Raw genomic sequence first — 20,895 nt, 5'->3', positions numbered from 1 at the left:
CAAGAGTTCTTCAGAGGCACGCAGTCAATATATAGAGGGTTTCAGTTATCCTGAGGGGAAATGACTAGGGCTTGAAAGAGGAACTGAGAACATGATGACGGCAGATGTTTTAACGTGCACACCTACAAAATCAGGCTGTGAGTGACTACAACATACATTGCAGTAGTAGGGCCTCACATAACAGTTAGTTGTCTAGCAGGATTTTGTGAGGGGGGAGGGGTACCAATGCTAGGGTAAAGTAGGGACATCCTTGATGCCTTGCCTTGCAGTAAAGCGAGTCAGAGAGGCAATGCACAAGTCCGTGATCAGACACAGTGATCTTTATGCCTGGGTTCTACTTAGTCGTACTGTACAACGGTGAAAATATCAGATCTACAAGCTCTTAACGCATTGTGAGTTTGTAGATCTGTTATTTTCGGCCCACAGTTGACACTGTTGTATGATACAAATGAGGCACAACGCAGCAAGTGTATCCTGGGGAAAGGGTCAATTTGCAGTGTCTAAGATACATAGTAAAATCCGGAATGTTTATTTGTTTAATAATGATCATTACAGGTCCATTTTTAAACTCTCTGAGTTGAACGAACACTCCCTATTTGACCGTGCAGCAGAGAGGTCTAAGAGGATGAAGACACAGGAAACGTGTCCTTTAGTGACAGCAAAGACTGCAGTGTCAGTAAAATGAGACGCCTTGAAGCCAGAACGCTTGGGATCCATCAGACTGTTGTTTTGTTTTGTTTTTACTTGCGTGCGTGCGTGCGTGCGTGTTGATGCTTGGTTGTGTAGCATCGTGTTCCCAGTAATCATTCAAAAGCCTCACCTCTGTAACTGTCACATTCTATCCACCTGTGTGTGTGTGTGTGTGTGTGTGTGTGTGTGTGTGTGTGTGCGTGCGTGCGTGCGTGCGTGCGTGCGTGCGTCTGTGAGTTTGAGACTCAGATCCAACATAACATTCTCTCTGATCAAGTCCATTCACCATCACAGATGCACCGTGTTTCCTCCAAGGCCAACACCAACTGCACTCAGTTCGTACTGTATGTTTTCAGTCAGTTCCCACTGCAATCCCATAAGGCATTGTATAAGTCATATTATGACTGATATAAGGAGGGAATATAGGCCAATGCCATCTGGCTTTAAGACCCAAGGGAACGTTAGCACAGATTGTATTACATAGGGCATGATGTTTAAATACTCAGGTTCTTTAACATTGAAACAAAGACAATGGCATGCAGAAAAAAAGTGAAGAACAAGGAAGTGAGCAAAAGGATGTCTGATAACATCTGAAACAATATTTGTTTTCAGTTACCTCCAGTGAAGATACCTCTTTGTAACACTTTCTTTCTACTTTTCTACTTTCTCTAATGCACTATAGACATGTGTGAAATATTACACTAAGTCCATGAATGACCAGCAATTAAGAATTATGATATTTGACATTATAAGTCAGTATAAAATGCTTATTTGTTGTGATTATAGTTATAAATCACAGTAACTAAGAGTGCTTATAACTGTAATTACAGTACTACAAGCAGATTAGAACGCAAATATGCGGCTTTTGCGTTCTAATATAAAACACTTTATCATGTGTTATGATTATTGTTATAAAGCATTTATAAGTGCTTATAACTATACAGTGTTATAAGCAGATTATAATGCATTACAAGTAAGTTTATAATGCAGTATATACACAGGCTTCATAGAAAGTGTTACCACATCCTTTCTTTGAAAGGTATCATAAAACATTAAATATTTTGATAAATGACTCACTGACAGCTGCTCACTAAAGACAGGTTAGGAATGTCCTCATTGTTTAAACAAACAAAAGAACTACACAATCCTTGAATGACTTGTTCAAATAGTGTAGTCCATTGATTGCATATTACCATTCATAAAACAATTCATGTATTTTTATTTTCTGTATGAATTTGTATTATGAGCCGTTTTATTTCATTTGTGTATTTATTTCATTTGCTGTCCATATGGGTATTATTAATGGCCATTATTATAGATTTTGTCCTATTTCATTCCACTGTGAAAAACTGAAAATCAATAAATACATTAAGAAAACTACAATAGCAAAATTCACTCTGCTTTCCAGATATCGTCGCTGTCGGGTTGAAACATTGTATGTCCAAAACGTTTCCTTTTTTATTATTATAAGAAAAGAAAATGAGTGAAAACAGCCGAACGCAACGCAATGTGAACTTGTAGATCTGCTATTTTCACTACTTTTGTGTGACACCAGTATGATGAAGTAGGGCGTTAACTTACAAAAATATATAAAGAGTTGAAATATGGAGATACAAGGTTTTTGCCCGACAGCAACGATATGCATGCCTCAGCCCGCAGTAGCCTTTCTGAGCCAAATATGGATATGAACAGGCACAGGGGAGGTCAGTCAAGCCTACTCTGGCACTTTAGATGCCATCAAATGGGCCATTTGATATCAATGAGAATGGGGGTAGTTACCATGACAACTATGGCGGGAAAGACACATCTCTATCATATTTGGATAGTAAGATTGCATTGCACAACTTTTGTGGTCTGAGTTCAGCTAAACAATATATTGGGTTAAAGTAGTAGGCTGTCTGACTTTCCTACCCTTTCACATAGCACTCAACACTGTATGACTTCAATGAACTGTCTGCATCAGAGATCAAACTCTTGCTCACTCTGTCTCGAGACACATGCATCAAACATAAAAACAGACACAGCTGGTATGGCTTAGATCTACTAAATCTTTCATCAACTAACAAAGATTAATCATGGCAATGAGTTTTTGAATTATTTCTGCGGATCCCTGGAGTTGCCATCGGGTTCACCTTTTGCCACCATGTACAGTGTTTTTATGCAGAGACAGTGTATATGCAGTGATCAGAATGTTGCATATATGTTACTGAATTAAACCATAATAAGCAATCCATCATTAATAACATAATCAATGCTGTAACATTATTTGCATTATTATTGTACTTGCACCTGCTGCATTGAAGAATCCCGTCAGTTTAGAAATCTATGTTTTCTTTAACAATGAAAAACTATTGAAATTGCCATTGCTCCTTGTCTTTTGCATTCTTTAGTTTACATTTCAAAGAGTGGTGATGTAACACAAATCAAAAACCAATCATTCAGTACAGATCAAGTGGTTGAAAAGTAACATTTAATCCGTTGGCTTACAAATGAACATGAGTTAACAAAATAATAACACGCTGGCCAATAATAATTTCACATTTGTCTTTTTTTTGTGGGGGAGACGGTCCACTGCTGCAGCAGAAGAACGAAGCAAGCAGACCGCTAGAGTTACAGTATGTTTTACATCACTGTTGGAGCCCCCATTCAACTTCAGGGCCCCTTAAGTCTGCACCAGTGGTGTGCTTACCTCTATATTCAAAAATACTTTGAGTTACTGTAAATGCCTCAGCATTGATAACAAAGAACACCAACAGATCCAGTTGAAGCTGGGGCTTAATTGCCCATTAAAATCCCACACGCTACGGTTCAATATCCATCATTTCCATATCCATCAATCTGACTATCACAGATGAGGCTTACATATTGCAGATTAAATACCAGTTAGTAGTACACGCGCGCTTTCAGCAAAATCACCCACAAACACACAAGCCAAGTCATCACAGGACTGACGCATTATGTAATCCAATGTAATAAAACAGCCTACTAACCAATAGAATTCCTTTGTTTACTTCCTGAATCTCAAGCCAATCAAAACATCCCTGGCTTTCCAAAAAATGTCCACACCTCTTTTCCCCTTGTGTTGTGGGAAGCCGTGCTATTCATAAGATAAGGATACCAACAGTAGGGACTGCATGCTCTAATGTTCTAACCTCCAAAGGGTTTCAGCGAATGATACGATTTTCTCTTCACTTTATTATACTCCAATGCCATTATATTTAAAGAGGGATATTTCGAGGGCCACATATTTACGAGGCCCACTAATAAAACATCCTGCCTACTTGCTACATTTATAGAAAACCAAAGTCCAACTGGATATTTTTTTTCCTAGTGTCCCTATCCATGTTATACAGAAACCCCCACTCTTCCTTGTCACAAAGTTTGGACACCCCTGTTATAAGCCCCCCCACCCCCACACGCCAATACAATGTCAGCATGCCCCTTTGTCCTCTCAAGTTCTATTCAGGTCCCTTCTCAACCTTTGGCTCTCCCATACCGCCCTGCATCTTCACCAGCCAGCTGCACTCAACTCCCTGTGTGAGCAGGGGAGGAGAGAGGATGAGGGGGGAACCAGTTGAACAGTCCGGGTTTGGGAACTCTGATCTGTGCGTGTGTGTGTGTGTGTGTGTGTGTGTGTGTGTGTGTGTGTGTGTGTGTGTGTGTGTGTGTGTGTGTGTGTGTGTGTGTGTGTGTGTGTGTGTGTGTGTGTGTGTGTGTGTGTGTGTGCGTGCGGCATTGAGTTCCCAATAAATCATTCCAAAGCATCACCTCTGTAACTGTCAAATTCTCCAAAACCCTGCCATTTTATTTTCTCCCACGCTTTATCTGACAAGCTGAACACGCATCCTCATCCTCACACACACATACGCTGAGGCAATGGGCAGCACTATAGTGGACCCGGCTCTATGGTGTTAGCCACTGCAACATGAGAGAGAGGGACAGTTTAATGGCCAAGTACATTTGTATACATCGTACCTGTGATTTGTTCTCTGCATTGAACTCATCCTAACAAATAAAGGCAGTGGTCAGCTATTGAGCAACGTTTGGGGAGCAGTTAATGGTTCAAAGACACTTTGACATGACACAAAATAAGTAGTAAGGTAACAATAATTCAAAATATGATATATTAAACGTAACACCTACATCACTGCCATGGATACAAGATGGGTCGCTCCTTCACCTCACAAAATGCATAAACATATTCTCTTTGTTACACACTCATGCTAATGTGTAAGAGGTGCCACTTCACTTTAATTAACACTATGCTCTTTCACATCCAAAATGCAGTTGTCAGGTCTTAATAGTAATTACTCCAGACAGAGCACATGGTAACAGCAGGTGTAGTTGTGAGATTTTGTAGGGGAAGTAAAGAAGCCATATTATCATAATTGTATGCAAAATGAGTGCTCGCGTGCATCTGTTATCTTGTAAGATATTTCTTCTCTAGAGTCCACCCACACTGACAGAGGCAATATTTGTACATGTCAGACAGGTCATGCTAAATTAATGGTGATAACACTGCCTGTCTAATAAATGAAATTAACATAAATCAGATTGCATCTTGAGATTGTCCAGTTGTTGCTGCAATTATTCCTTCCATTAAATATGGATCTAATAGTGAACTGCAATCCTTGTTGGCAAACATTGTTTCCCAAAATAATAATTAAACAAGTCCATACCCACATTTCCATCCACCATACATCACGACTATGGGACCGCAACCGCAACAACAGATCCCAGAGAACCATGGCAATGCCATCCCGGGCTATGGGACCCCGACTACAGAAACCTCCCAAAAATTCAAATAAACAGCGTAAAAAAGAAAAAACTGGACTTCCTCACTTCCTGTATATGCCAGATTGATTGGTCAACCCACTGATAAAATGGATGAGGATGGACGGACTGACAGAGCTCAATATAAGTGAGCAGTTTTTCATTTAACTCCTAAAGTGTAAAAGTTTACCCTTACAGGCAAGGATTAAACAATATACAGTAGGATATCAATGGACTGACTTTCAATTACTGAGTGGCTGTGATGCACAGGTCAATTTGTAACCTGTGGGTCGCTGCGGTCGCATTGGTAAGGCAGCAATTCTAGTAGATTTGGGTCAGGGGGAAAAATATCTTCCTGAATAATTCTGGGTGGTTTACAATTATTACACCTACCTCATGTCCTTGACTACTTTAGCACAGTTCCAACATTTTTTCTGGTTTAAATCTGAATTCATGGGTGCAGGCGTATGATATTTTCACCCAGTCAAATGGTTACGGGCAGGGGAATAGCAAATGCTGGAGGTGTATCACTATTTTAAATTAGCCGGAATTTCATAATTTCAGTTATAACAAAAACACAATGTTGCTATCTGATAATAAGCAACGTGAAGCAGCGGAGCCTACACATTGTTTAAATTGTATATATTACTGTATACCCAAGGTGCTCTCTGGTCGTTGGGAAATTTAAAACGGTTGGGGCGTTGTTGCAGTTAGAATATTCAGAGAGTTGCAAGGCACACACTGACCAGTCCAAGGGAAAAGCCCTCGGAGAGGAGGAAGGCATTGCCACATGTGATGGTCGCAGCTTGTTTGGTACTCTCAACATGCGTGCTAGCTGAAGCGCCACACTGATTCTTTATGTGCTTCTTGTTACTATCAGTATAATGCCAATCAAGCTAAAGACAACATTGTGGCATGGGCTTGGATCAAGCCCATGGACAAGCCCTGAAAGGGTCGGAAAAAAACAGGAACAAGGAACCGGAACAGGAACTGCAACCACAAAATGTAAGCTGTTGGTTAAAATGTAATAGATTTAGTAAGACTATAGCTCAGGACTTCAATTATAAAATACTGCATTTATAATTTAAATATATCTTACAACCACCATTAATTTATGCATACAGCATGTGTCAGATACCAGCTCCAGCTGTGTCCTCCCACATCGATTAAAATGTAGCAATTTGGATCAGCTGCATAGTGCACACATCACAGCTTTACTTCTCGCATATGTTCAGCTGTGTATAGAAAACAAATGTGAAATACTTACAAAAGTGTATGTATGTTTTGCAGAACTGTCTAAGGTACACATATCTGATTAATCAATTCACAAAAGCCAAGTATTGCTACTGTACATTCAATCAAGTTTCAAGCTGCAATATTTCTGTTTACAACACACTGCAACTAGGAACAAGAATCTTAAAATAGTTGATCCTACAGTAACCATTGTAAATCAACCAACCACCCACACATCCTGTTTGACACAACGTCACAGCATTAAGATGATGTGAACTAACTGCAAGTTTTCTTTGCAAGCAGGTAGCCTGCCCTACTGTGATGTTTTGTTGTGTTGACTTCATTTGGAAAATATGAATGTAGTGCTACTCGGCTTGCCTTCTGGCCTGATGGCACCAGCAATAGCAGCAGTGTGCTTATAACTACATCCTCCAGACTGTGCAAAGAAAAAGAGCACTTTTAAACTCTTTAATGAGTCATACAGCCCATGACTAGTTAGTTCGTGGACAGCACTCCCCCCTCTTTTCTTGACCCATGACCTGGCTATGATGAGGACTAACAGGTCATCTTGAAGGCAGCTGGTTTAAAATAATTGGAAAGTTGGGCGCTACAAAAAAAAAAAAAAAAAAAAAAAATTGTTTGTTTTTTCAAGTTAATAAGAATTTAAAATAAAATAGCTAGGTAATAAGAGTTAACTTATCCGTGATTAGTTTTTTGTTTGTTTTTAATGGCATTCCCTCTACTCCTCAGTGAGTGAAAGCTCATGCAGTATTCCCTCTCCCAGTTACAGCTAATGTAAAAATCGAATCATGTATCTCGGGATCCACATGGAAACAGCATAGCTCCAATGTGGATCTCGTACTTCATGTGGCCAGCCTATGACGTTGGTCATCTCTCAGGCCACTCTCAGTGTCAGTACTCCATGTGTAGACCAATGTATCATGAAATTATATTGGCCAAAAGGGGATCTGGCACCTGAAGCACCTTATAGACAAATTGCCACTTTGGTGAAGGCCTGCTCTACTGAGCACATTTTCTAGTTTTAGAATGGATTTCAAAATGTTACTATCAACTCTCAACCTTGTGGTGCTGCAGCGTTTAGCCCCCAATTACATATCAGACCTGTTAACATACCCATATGAGCCACAACACAGTCTGGGGTCCTCTGGCATAGACTCTTTAGTTGTTCCAAGGGCTCAGCTTATTACAAATTGGTGACCGGGCAATTGCTGTCAGGGCTCTGAGGCTTTGGAATAGCCTGCCAGCAGAGCTCCGAAGAGCCAATTCACTATAATCTATTAAAGCACTTTTTATACACACCTGTACATGAGAGCTGTTTTTGTAACCGTTTATATATTTAATCATTTAGGCAGTTTTTCCTTTTCTTTGTTTCACATATTTTATGATATAATGTTTTATCTTTTTATTTCCTACCTCTGGTCTTTTACGATATATGGTATAATTTGATTGGACTTTATATAGCTTCAGGGTACTTTTATATTCATTTTATTTTGTGAATATAATACTTTTTAACCAAGTGCTTAACACAGCTTTACACAGTCAAAGTAGTTCTTAATTATTGCCTGCTCCGTTTGACATTCAAGATATCTTTAATAGGTCAATGAAAAGGGAACTTGTTCACATTGTTTCATCCACCTATCATATTATTCAATATTTCTCTCCTCTACTGCGATGGTCTGAAAATAGCAAAGCCACTGTATAAGTCAATCCCTGTCCTCTTGTTTCTAACACACCCTCGCTTCGCTTGTCCAGGCATAGTCAATAAACTAGGGTTCTCTGCACATGTGCAGCAAGATAATGCAAATGTTTCTATAAATAGGGATAATACTGCTGACAGTGGCACTCTTTCAGGTGAGATATCTCAGGGTAAGAAACACATACTCTAATACATAGATACACATACACACATTCACACGTACTGTAGTACAAACGCAGAGCAAAACTGCTGTGAGTGAGTGAATGGATGAATTAATTAATTAGTGAGTGAAAACTGCAGCTTCACTGCAGTGATTGTCGTGAAGCAGTATAAGAACTGAAACAGAGCTCAGATACACACACCACTTAAAAGAAGATCAAAACAACACAATACTACACAACCGAATGCAATTTGCACTACATGGAACCAATCTATATCACAGCACTGTTCATATCTAAAATGCACCAGTTGACGCTACATTGCAATACAGCTTAAACCTGTGTTAACGGTGTGTATCCAGTATGTACAATTACCACATAACAACTGTGCATGACACTGGAATGCACAACTCAAATTCATGTTTAATTTATACTTTACTGTACATCGTTGCGTGCCTATGCCGGTGTCGTGTGCCAAAATCTGAGATCTACAAGCTCACAACGCAACATGCCTGTAGACCTGCTATTGTCAGGGCACGACACTGGCACGTAACTAAGTATTATTATTTCAGGCTTTAGACACTGTGGAAAAACTCTAAAAGGTTTTAAAAAGATCATGATGCTCAGCAGGCCCAAAAATAAAATCAACATTGCCAAATTCAAATCCATTTTTACACTTCCAGAGTTAAATTAACACCATGCACTCCCCACATGAACTCGTTTAGAAATCCTACCATAACTCAAAACTAGACTACACACACACACCTCACATTACCCAGTTCCACACCTGGAAAACAGAAACCCCAAAAGGCCATCCCTAGTCTACTCACTTAAATAATCAATCTTATACAAAAACAATGACATCAATAATATCCTCTATTATAAAACACATCACAGTTCTGCATGTACAGATTAGCAGAAATTCAGACAATGCAGAATCCCATTCATATCTCTCTCTCTCTCTCTCTCGCTCTCTCTCACCTTCCAGCTCATGATGAATGACATCAGAGAGATTGGGCTCCTCGCCCCACCAGAAGATCCAGAGCTCCTTGGCATCGGGCTTGACTTTGCGGCGCCACACGCACAGCAGGTTGGCCTGAATGCAGCGCATGAAGCTCCGCAGCACTGGGTCATCCTGGGCCGGTGCCGAGATCACCGGCCCATACTCTCCCCCGCCGCGGAAGCTGTAGCATCGCCATTTAATGCCCGTCAACTCCGCCTGGAAGAGAGAGGAGAGGAGAGATGATTATGATAATCCATATTATGCTCTGAGCCTTTACAATCTGCAGGATTGCCCAGAAAGTGATGCCTTAAAGTATTTCTTACTTGCATTATGTGTAGAGATTATGCCTTTTAAATACTACTTCCTTTTTAAAATTATATTACATTTGTTTCCCTTTTGCCAAGTCATCCTTGTTTAAAGAATTTATTGAGTTCAGTGATCCATTCAGTTCATAGACTTGTTTAGTCATCTTATTTCCAAAGTTGTTCTTCAGACACACAAAAAATCCACTCAACTGAGCTTAATGCTAGCAAGATATCTCCATGTTGCATGATTTCTTTCTGCAGTCAGAGAGATGATTTCTTTGAATTGCATTTCAGTATGTTAGAATGAGATCATACTATCTTTCTTTCATCACGTCATAGAATTATGACATCGACATAATGGTCTTCCAATTATATTGTGGCCCGTAGGGCCATGACAAATTGAGGAGGATGTGTAGTACAACTTTATTTAAAAAATAACCAAATTAAACATACAGAGTATGGGGTGTAGGATCAACGGTGTCAGCAATGAATGGATGTGTGCTCAATGTAGTGTGGGGTGTTAGAATCAAAATAACCAAAACCAAACAGAGTTGCAGAGGTGCTGTCATTTGAGGGAGAGAGAGGGTTAGAATGGCCAGCATCCACTCTTTTATAGCACCCTGGGAGCACACAAATGGACCCAATCTTTAATTATCCCCATCCCCAAGAAAGGGAACTCAAGACAGGGCCAAAAACCATATAACCATCAGCCTTATGTCATGCTAGCAAAGTATTGCTGTGGATCATCTTGAACAGACTGAGGAGCAAGGCAGAGGAAATTCTTTCTGAGGAACAAGCGGGATTCAGCCAAAAAAGGAGCACCAGTGAACAGATCTTCAGCATCAGATTACTGATTGAGAAGCACGTTCAGCATCAACATGACCTGTATCGCAACTTCATTCACTTCAAAAAAGCCTTACAGTCCTTCGAAAACAAGTGCTACAGAAGAATGCTACAGATATCATATAAAGAACACCAGGCAAATGATTACGTTAGACAGTTTACCACCCATGCTGGAGAACAGGAGCCTCTACTTGCAACAGTAAAACGTCACAAACTGACCTGGTATGGTCATGTCACACGACATACATCCCTGTCAAAGACCGTCCTACAGAGGACAGCAGAGGGAAAGCGAAGAAGAGGCAGGCAGAGAAAGTCCTGGATGGACAACATCAAGGAATGGACTGGTTGCAGCTTCCAAACCCTGCTTCGCAGAGATCCCTGACTGCCCAAGCATCCACCGTGACACCCCTAAGGCCCCCTAGGCCAAGGGTTCCCAAACTTTTCAGGCTGTGACCCCCCAAAATAATCATATTTGAACTGGGGACGCCCCACACTGACAAGCACTTAGAATTGTAGGAGTTGTTTAGTTTAACTCAGTTTCACAGATAAATATTGGGAAAATAACTACAAGCTCACAACTGCTTCTTTCTTGTGGCCAATGTTTGACCATACACAGACACACAACACAATACACAGACACACAACACAGGCCCTGTCGGCCAGGCCAAAGGTGCTGTGACAAATATTACACCAATTATAGAAATGTATGATATTCCACATGAAAAGGCGAGTATACTCGATACTTAGCATTTCTGTTGAATTCACTTTTATATGAAAGGATAGAGGGATAATGCATAGAACCATAATTTGATTTTATCCTTGTTGCAGAGTCACCTATTTACCATGGCAATGATGATGCACCCTACAGTATTTGCGGTGTACTTAGATATTGTGTTTCACATGAAACAGAGCTATACACAATGCTAATTCAATCAATACCTGCACAGAGGTTGTTCAATTATGTTATCCTTTCACCAGCTTCCTGTTTACATGGCTAGGAACTGTGTGTGAATTAGAAAGTGATCACATTTACCGTCTCTCCACCATGTTGTTATAACCCTATTTAAAAGCTATCCGTAAGTTTAATGTCCTCTCCCGACGGAGAGACATAACTGGAAACTGTAACACCCGGGATTCAAATCTGGCTGGTCTCCCACAGGGGAAACCAAAAATCTATCTCTCACCCAAGAGGGAATTCCTGCTTAGCCAGGCGAGAAATTGGGCGTATGAGCTTTGGTCTGTACTACTTGTCAACCAGTAGGTGCCTTACCCGACAACAGGGTCTAAATTTTGCAATGAAAGAGTAGGGAGGGAGACCACCTCCAACCACTGCAGATGTGCTAGATACATTGTATTAACATACTCTACCATACAGATTGGTTAAAATAACATTTCATTCAGATAAGTCCAGGAATGCAGCTTTAACTGCTGCTTTCACTGGATTCTGCTATGTATGGCAGAGAGACAGAAACAAATTGGCAAGCGGAAGCCAGACATGAAAGATGGCCATGAGTAAAATATAGGGACTGAACTAAAGAGAGAGATGGGACAGAAATATAGACATGGCTACCCATAGTGAGAGAGAGACAGGGAGATGTAGAAGGGAGAAATAAGGAAGAGAAACGATGTCAGGGTCAATGGCTGGAGCCCAGCCCAGCAACTGACATCTTCTCCATTTCATCTAATGGAATGAAAGGCGTTTATGTTGCCTATCAGGGTCTGTGGGGCTGGGGTGTGGGAGTGGGGGTGGGCTTTGGAGACACATTGCCACCATACAACCTTGTCAAACAGGACATTTGTTCAATCTATCGATGGGCTAGTAAATAGGGCAATGCTCTCTTCCACCAACGCAGGAGGAATATAAACAGATACGAATTCACACCAAGGACAAGCAGATAGATTTCCCAGACAACCTGCCATCTGGTTGAACACAATATTTAAGTCGTGTACAGTTAAAGTTCATTTCTATCAATAGCCTGTCAACAAGTAAGAAGAGCAGTTGCTAATGGTCTAATGTAATGAAATATGGACAATTATGGCAAAACAGCAGGCCATATACGTTGCATGTGCTGTATGATTTCCTGTGCTTGTGGGTGTTGGATAGAGACAACATTGACACGTTGATATGGATTGATATAGTTATGTGTACCATATATCATATTCTGCAGTTTGTGTGATTCAGTCAGTCAGGTGGATGCTTAGAATAATTTGATTTTCACTTTTGATCTTGAATAATCATAATATCATTATTACTATGATTTGTTTTCCTCCAATATTTAACATAGGAGAGAGAGAGAGAAAGAGAGAAAGAAAGGGAGAGAGTTTTTGTATATTCACAGTGATGCCTTTTAACCCATTAAGACCTGAGGCCGATTCTACAAATGTTACTATGTCAGTGGTTCTCAAACTTTTCATGTCAAGAACCAATGATATGTATTTGGCCGTGGACCCCCATCCCGTGGACCCCCCATCTCAAAATGTTTTGTTCCAAGGACCCCCATGAAGCAAAGATTTTAGCTAAAAATAGCAGATCTACAAGCTCATAGTGCGGCACCGAGTGCCGCACTATGAGCTTGTAGATTTTTTTTAGCCAAAGTGTAAAACAATGCTTTTTTTAGCGCAAATCAAAAAATGACACAGATGCTTCTCCCGGTCTTAAAGGGTTAAGCCCCTAGGACACAGAGTCAAATTCTTTTGCACAAAAAAAACAGACAAATTAAAAATGAGCACACAGTTCCCTATGATCTCTTCCAAACCTATTTCAAATCGCTGTCCGATGAGTGGCTGCGACAGTGTGCCTCATATGGCCTCAAACCCAATTTGATGGTTCTTTTTATTTTATTTTTTTTATGCGTGAAAAACATCTTTATGCGTGAAAAACATCTGACCAATAAAACATTGCATCAGACTCTGTGTGGAAGGGCCTTCGAGGAGGAGCACAGCACCCAAAAGCATTGTTGAATATGATTATGATTTGGCAGGCCGAAGGGAGACCTCTCTTGGAGTGCCGCACTCCCATGTTCACCCAGCTGTGAGGGCCGCACTTGGCACTCTGGACTTGGCCCCATGCCACACTACAACCAACTTGGAGATAATAATACTGTCTGTCCCATTGGAGCTGGGTGGAAAAACAAGGTTAGGTGTGGACAGGCATCAGGGGCACCTTGTAGAAAAATAGATGTGTCTTTGTGGTGAAGAAATGGAAGTTCCGTGGGCTTGATGAGGGAATGTGCTTAGCTCTGTGCGTGCGTGTGTGTGTGTGTGTGTGTGTGTGTGCGTGCGTGCGTGCGTGCGTGCGTGCGTGCGTGCGTGCGTGCGTGCGTGCGTGCGTGCGTGCGTGCGTGCGTGCGTGCGTGCGTGCGTGCGCGCGTGCGTGCGTGTGTCAGTGGGGCCTGTCCAAGCCAGGACCCAAACTCCTGCCAACATGTGACCATGCGACTGAGGGGGAGGATACAGCCTCCTGCAGCTGCTACACATTAAAATCCCGGCGTTAATTTAACTCCAAAGACTGTACAAATGGAACCAAATCCATTTGGTTAGAGTTAAATTAACACTGAGGATTTTTACTGCATATGAAGTGCGTATCTGTGTGTATCTGCAAGCGTATGCTCTGTGCTCCATGAGCTGTGTCCTCTGCATTTATGAACGTATGCAAGCATGTGTGCATGTGTGAGTACACACATGCATAAAATGTAGTGAACGCATGCGCATACACAATGCAGCACCGTACAGTGCAAGTCTGCGTATGTGTGTATCCGTGACGTAAGTACTGTACATGGCCCTGTTGAAACGGCCCCGGAGAAAATGCACTCTGTAATTACAAGCGCATCCCTCCTGTAATGATAGTGTGCGTAATGGGAGATATAAACATTGGCACATCGATAAGCCTGACTCTAAAATTAGCCATGACGAGGTCAAGGATGCTATTTCTCCCAAAGCAAAGGGGAAGACATCTGCTTGCGCTGCCCAGTCACTCCGTGTCAATGTCACAACCACCACCAAGGGTCTCTTCTGTTGCTGAATCAGCGGAGGATAGGAGGAGAGAGACATTTTGCCCCCATACAGGCACATTTGTCTTGTATATTACAAAGGAAAGGGAGGAACAGGGGACCTCCGGAGACCCTGGGGGAAGGGAAATTGCTTTTACAGCTTCACCCAGCTGATGGCTGCTCAGATGTCTCTCATGAACGCACAAGTAAGGGGGAGCTGTTGGGGAACCTTCCGATTCCCAAGCGGCATCTCTACCCACTCAGCCACCTCCGCCACGTAAATATACTGTATGCTATATCATAAAACTGTTCTGGTTAAGTCATTTGATTGGACAAGGGGCATTTCATCAGTGCTTATACAGTAATGACAATGGAATTTTCTACTGTAAGCTAGTTAGCTAGTACTAGACCATACCCGTAGGGGGATATGAGCACCCAAAGTGTGCAGTTTGGCTTATGCGGTGAGAACAGACAGTTTATCAGGGATCGAAAGTGAGTTTGTACTGTGTAGTGCAGTGGTTCTCAAACTTTTTCATGGCAAGGACCCCCAAATTGACACTTGTTAGCCCGCGGACCCCCATTTGAAAAGATATGCGAGGGACCCCCATAAGAGAAGTTTTTTTACGGCTCTAGCAGTGAATCTCAACCATTTTAATTTCAAGGACCCCCAGTTTGACATGCATTAGGGCTACGGACCCCCATTTAATGGCATTTCTATCCCTTGGACCCAAGTTTATATGGTAAAATGTATGTTAATGCAACTGTGAGAGTGTACAAATGGAACCCACCCACTCTCTGGCGAGAGTGGGTGGGGTCTATGGTGTAGAAGCACGGTGTTGCCATGTTGTTCTATTGTAAGCGGTGTAGGGGCCATATTGGTGGTAGTGTGTTTTGGCGTTGGTTGTGAAAGTGCAGGTGGGTGTGGGGACGCGTTGTGAGCTTGTCGATCGGCTGTTTTCCAAGAGGCAAGGTATATGTGTGAAAGCGCTGCGTTTGGCCTTCTTTTCATAGACCTTGTTGCTTGTAGGGTTCGTTTCGTTTGGCCTTGTTTTCATAGACCTTGCTGCTTGTTTCGCGCGCGAAACCTGGCAACGACACATGCGCAGTTTGGGGCACAGACGACCCAAGACACCAAGACACCAAGACAGACCGACAGAGGTTACTCAAATTATATGTAGGATGTACCCGCCTACATTAGCCTATATGTTGCTTAGCAACATTTTTGTCGAAAGAGTCCTGAAGGAATTATATTAGTTGGCAGAGCTGAATAAATTAAAAAGTAATGAACAAAACTGTCTCCCATTACTTGATAAATAGTTAGTAGAACTGTCAACTGTCAAAAGAGTAAACCAGAGAACCAAATTTATGGGCAGAGTTTCCTCTTTTGTCAACCCTCAGGCCCTCAGGACCCTCTCTGGGGCCCTGATTCAACCACTTTTTGACTATGCTTGCACCTCCTGGTACTCCAACACCTCAGTGTCACTGAAGACTAAGCTTCAAACCTCCCAAAACAAACTGATTCGGCTACTCCTCGGATTGGGGCCCATGACCCACCTTTCTCCCACCCATTTTGCCAGCCTAGGCTGGCTCAGGGTGGAAGACAGGGTTAAACAACTAAAAATGGGACTGGCCTTCAAAATTGTAAATGCAAATTTGCCCGATATGCCCCCAATTCCCGCATATCTGAGTAAATACCTCCAAAAGGTTAGCGACACCCACAGTCACAATACCAGAGGGAGCGTTAACAACAATTTGGTACCACCCACCCATAAATCAAACATGGGCAAATTCTCCTTCTACAGCACTGCCACCCAGGATTGGAATAGTCTAACTCCATCCCTCAAAAAATGCAGTTCGCTGGGCTCATTTAAAAGAGCCTTAAAAAATCACCTTTCAGGAGGCCAAAGGTGGAGGTAGTACCATTTTCCCGTTAGACAGCAGACCCCCCCCCCCCCCCCCTGTTCTTGTACATATTTTTTTTCCCCTCTTTTTTATTTTTTTTGTTGTACATAGTGTTATATATTGTTTTTGGCTGTTTATTTTGTAATGATATTTGAACTGTGGTGCCACTATATATGCCTATGAATTAAATACCAAGGCCCTCATTGGAAACAAGTCCGCAAGGACTTTTATGAACGGACCTGTTAGACAAAGTATTTTAAATGTAACTGTGCTGTTTTACATTTTTTTGCCTAATAAAATATTCAATCAATCAAAAAAAAGTCGCATAAAAGCAATATCACACTCGGCTGTGATTATCTTCGGCACTCAGTCCGTGACTGAGTCACAGCGGTGTTGATATTCAGTACAACAGCAGTCCTTCTTGTGCGTTATCGCTTAAACATACATCAAGTTCAGCGTAAATGTAAACATGTGCGGTGCTTAGAAGAAGAATATAGGATACAAACACAATATTCCTCCAGTAGCAGGTTGTGACTCATGATAGAACATGGCGTTTGGGGTGGCTAAAGCTTGGATTATACTTTGCCGTACGATGGTGCCGTGTGCCGAAAATAGCAGATCTACAAGTCGAGTCGCATTGCGATGCATTGTGAACTTGTAGATCTGCTATTTTTGGTGTGCAACACCAAAGTATAATGGAGTATAAATTAAGCATAAGGTTACACTTCCTCCCCAGCCCTTTTCAGAAAGGTGGCCTTCTGTTTGTTGACTAGTGTCACGTTACCATATCACCGACCCACCGACAATACAGATCCAATGTTGAGGATACAACCGTTACACACTAGCATCTGGTACAATTTAGGCATTTAGCAGTCTACGCTTTTATCCAGAGCGACTTATAAGTGCGAGATCAGAGTAAGCAAAGTAAGCATAAAACCACAACAAACAAAAAGGTAAATAGTAACATTAAGTAGAGTGCAAAGAGAACAATAATTAATGCTTCAAAGAAACTAGGATACCAGGGAAGCATGATAAAAAGTAGCATCTGTCAAAAAAAAAAAAAGAAGCCATCTAAATCTTAACATCTGCGTCAAGAAAAAAATAATCTAAATAACAAAAACAACAAACAAGTAACCAATATGTATATCTGCATACTGCATAGTAAGCAGTATCATCTATCGAAAAGGTGACAAGAAGGGACACAAGGAGAGAGGAGTGCTAGGGGGTGAGGAAAGAGGGATGAAAAACGACTGGTACCTATACTGTATGTGTAAGAAGATGCAATAAGTGTACATGCGTGTGTGTGTGTGTGTGTGTGTGTGTGTGTGTGTGTGTGTGTGTGTGTGTGTGTGTGTGTGTGTGTGTGTGTGTGTGTGTGTGTGTGTGTGTGTGTGTGTGTGTGTGTGTGTGTGTGTGTGTGTGTGTGTGTGTGCTTGTGTGCCTGCAAACACAGCACATGCATGTGCCTGTAGTGTGTACTCGGGTGCATCCTTGTGAGTATGTATGTATATGTAAATTATCGTGTTTTGTGGCGAGTGAGTGTGGTTTATGTTTGAAAACTGTGTGTGTGTGGGGGGGGGGGGTCGCGGGGAGAGAGGGGAGCTGATTAAAATCTATCCATATTAAGCAGCATGTTGGTAGGCAATAATGACAGCTAGCTACGTTCATGTAATATTTCATCAGCTGTAGATAGTGGAGGAATCATTATGTTTGGCAACAGGCTGCCTCTCTCAAACACCTGCACCCCCCTCCCAACCATGTGAAAGAAAAATGTTTTGGTTTGTTTCATCGTCAATAAAGCCAGCAGTGCTTTCTCTGCCAGGTCCCTAGTTGGAAATATTGTCTGGGTTCAATTTCGGAATGATCGCAGAACTATACCGTCTGCCGTTGTGACAAACCAGGGCTGTGACCCCCCCCACACACCTCTATCATCTGTCTGTTTTCTGCTCCAATCTCCTCTCATCTCCTATTCAGTGGCATGGCTGCATATCGTATTATACACGCGGTGATAGGCAGTAGCAACAAGTGACTCTCTCTCTCTCTTTTGCTCTCTCTCTCTCTCATCTCTCTCTCTCTCTCTCTCTCTCTCTCTCTCTCTCTCTCTCTCTTTTGCTCTCTCTCTCTCTCTCTCTCTCTCTCTCTCTCTCTCACTCTCTCTCCTCTCTCTCTCTCTCTCTCTCTCTCTCTCTCTCCCTCTCTCTCTCTCTCACTCTCACTTTCTCTAGTAAATTGAGACCAGAGACAGAGGCTAACTGTGTTTCCATACGATTTTCTTTCCGTCTAGCGTACGGAAGTCAAAGATCTGTGCTTGTTGAATACCTCTAAAAAGAGCTCTATTCATGAGATGACAAGCATAATGAGACTGCTTCGAGGCAAGTCAAGGGGAATGAGATGTCTTTTCAAAACAGGTTCCTGATATTTTGTAAATCAAAGACTGCTCAAAATATTAAATAATTTGATTAAGAATGAGCTGACCCTGCCTTGGAGACACTGACATCCAAAGCAAAACGTCAGCCAACACACTCACAGACATGTTTGCAATCAAAGAGTTTGATTTGGTGAAATGTGTCATATAGTAAGCAGATCCATTTTTACTCTATCATTGTAATATTAACACTCTGGATTTTGCTTTTACAGTATAATGGTCTTTTTACTGTTGTATGGTGGTGTGAAATAGGCTAAGTATTTCTTTAACCCATTAAGACTTGTGGCCGAATTTTACAAATGGCTTCTAAATCAGTAGTTACAACTTTTCGTAATTCAAAATTATTACATTTATTTTAAACACTTTCAAGATTTTTCAAAATAGCAGATGTACAAGCACAAAGTGATGCGCTGTGAGCTTGTATACCTGCTATTTTTGAATAGCCAATGCTAAATAAAAAAAATGACACTGGTTTAAATGGGTTAAGCTGGCCTGTACAAAACACTCCACTTGCGGACAATAAATATTTCTATTCCATTCTATTGGAGTGTGCAGTTGAATAGTTTAGAAAGTCTAGACTTTCCTGGTTGGTGTAGTTTTTTTAATATAGACAAATTGCCAAGGAGAGATACAGGCATATTGCAGTGTAGTCCTTCAATGCTAATACTTTGCTAAAAGCTTGAGCTATAGACTGTGGCAAGTACTAAAGTCTGAGAGGAAAACACACATGACTCATGTTTTACCTTTGAGGTCAACTCACCACAGTGGAAAAAAGACACAAGAATCTGGAGAAGGAAAATAAATTTAGCATCAATTTGAGCATCCCAAGACCAAACTGAATGGATTGTTTGTGTTATAACTCTATGTCGACTGTCTTTCCACACACACGCACACACGCATGCACGCACGCATGCACGCTCTCTCACACACACACACACACACACACACACACACACACACACACACACACACACACACACACACACACACACACACACACACACACACACACACACACACACACACACACACACGTCTTTACAACAGGCCTGGACAGAGAGGAGGCATGCATTGACACGGCCATGCATGACAACAAATTAGGAGACATGACTAATATGCTAGCAACTAGTATAGCGAGAGTTCATTTATGCACAGAACTGACAGCTGGAACAGCCATAAATAAAACCCTGATTCTTGCCTTGTCTTTATACACATTCAGCAACAGGGAAGTGACACTTAAAATTGACATTTTCAATATGCCTATGAGACCGCACTAATGACACTATCAAAGCGTTACGGTGCTAACATTTGTGTGTCTGTCTTTAGTGGTTATCTAACAGTTAAAGGACCTGCTTGAGTTTGTTCAAACTCATTTCATCAACGATACACACATCTAACATGGGGTCCAGGGACACCCAGGGGTCCTTGAGGGGGTTCCAAGGGGTACCCAGCCAAATGATTGATAGGTACTGTAGGGTTATGGGTCTGTAAATCTGAGAGTATACTACAAATTGAACCAAATAGGTTCCATTTTAAATGAACACTGAGGGTTTTACAGTGTAGATCGGTGTCCCAGAGATGAGATAAGAATTGTATAAAATGGGGGTCCTTGAAATTAAAGGACGACTTCACCCATTTTCAAACTATCTTCATATAATTGATCGACATTAATGCTCATGGTAATATGGTACAATTCTTTTCTAATCGGTCTGTGTAAGAGGGCTGTGGACAGTTCAGAAACCCGCCTACCAGTAACATAATTGTTAGGCGGAGGGTTTCAAACAAAATTTCAAATGTTTTATTTAATTTTGTATTAATGAGAGAACAATAGCTTCACGCTAACTTTCCAGGAATAGA

General features: G+C 41.5%; 1 protein-coding gene across 2 annotated transcripts in view; it reads right to left on the bottom strand.

Annotated features, from left to right (window-relative positions):
- LOC308078110 (mediator of RNA polymerase II transcription subunit 13-like) overlaps nucleotides 1-20,895 on the bottom strand; it is a 150,997-nt gene that overhangs the window by 116,678 nt on the left and 13,424 nt on the right. For both annotated transcript variants that reach the window (XM_080419191.1, XM_080419192.1), the window contains exon 2: nucleotides 9,553-9,790. In XM_080419191.1, the coding sequence (XP_080275317.1) occupies nucleotides 9,553-9,790 (238 nt within the window). The remainder of the gene's footprint in view (nucleotides 1-9,552; nucleotides 9,791-20,895) is intronic.

The sequence above is a fragment of the Gymnoscopelus braueri genome (genome assembly GCF_963280865.1).
Source record: "Gymnoscopelus braueri genome assembly, chromosome: 22".
In the NCBI taxonomy this organism is placed as follows: Eukaryota; Metazoa; Chordata; class Actinopteri; order Myctophiformes; family Myctophidae; genus Gymnoscopelus; species Gymnoscopelus braueri.
This window is presented reverse-complemented; position numbering and strand designations above follow the sequence as displayed.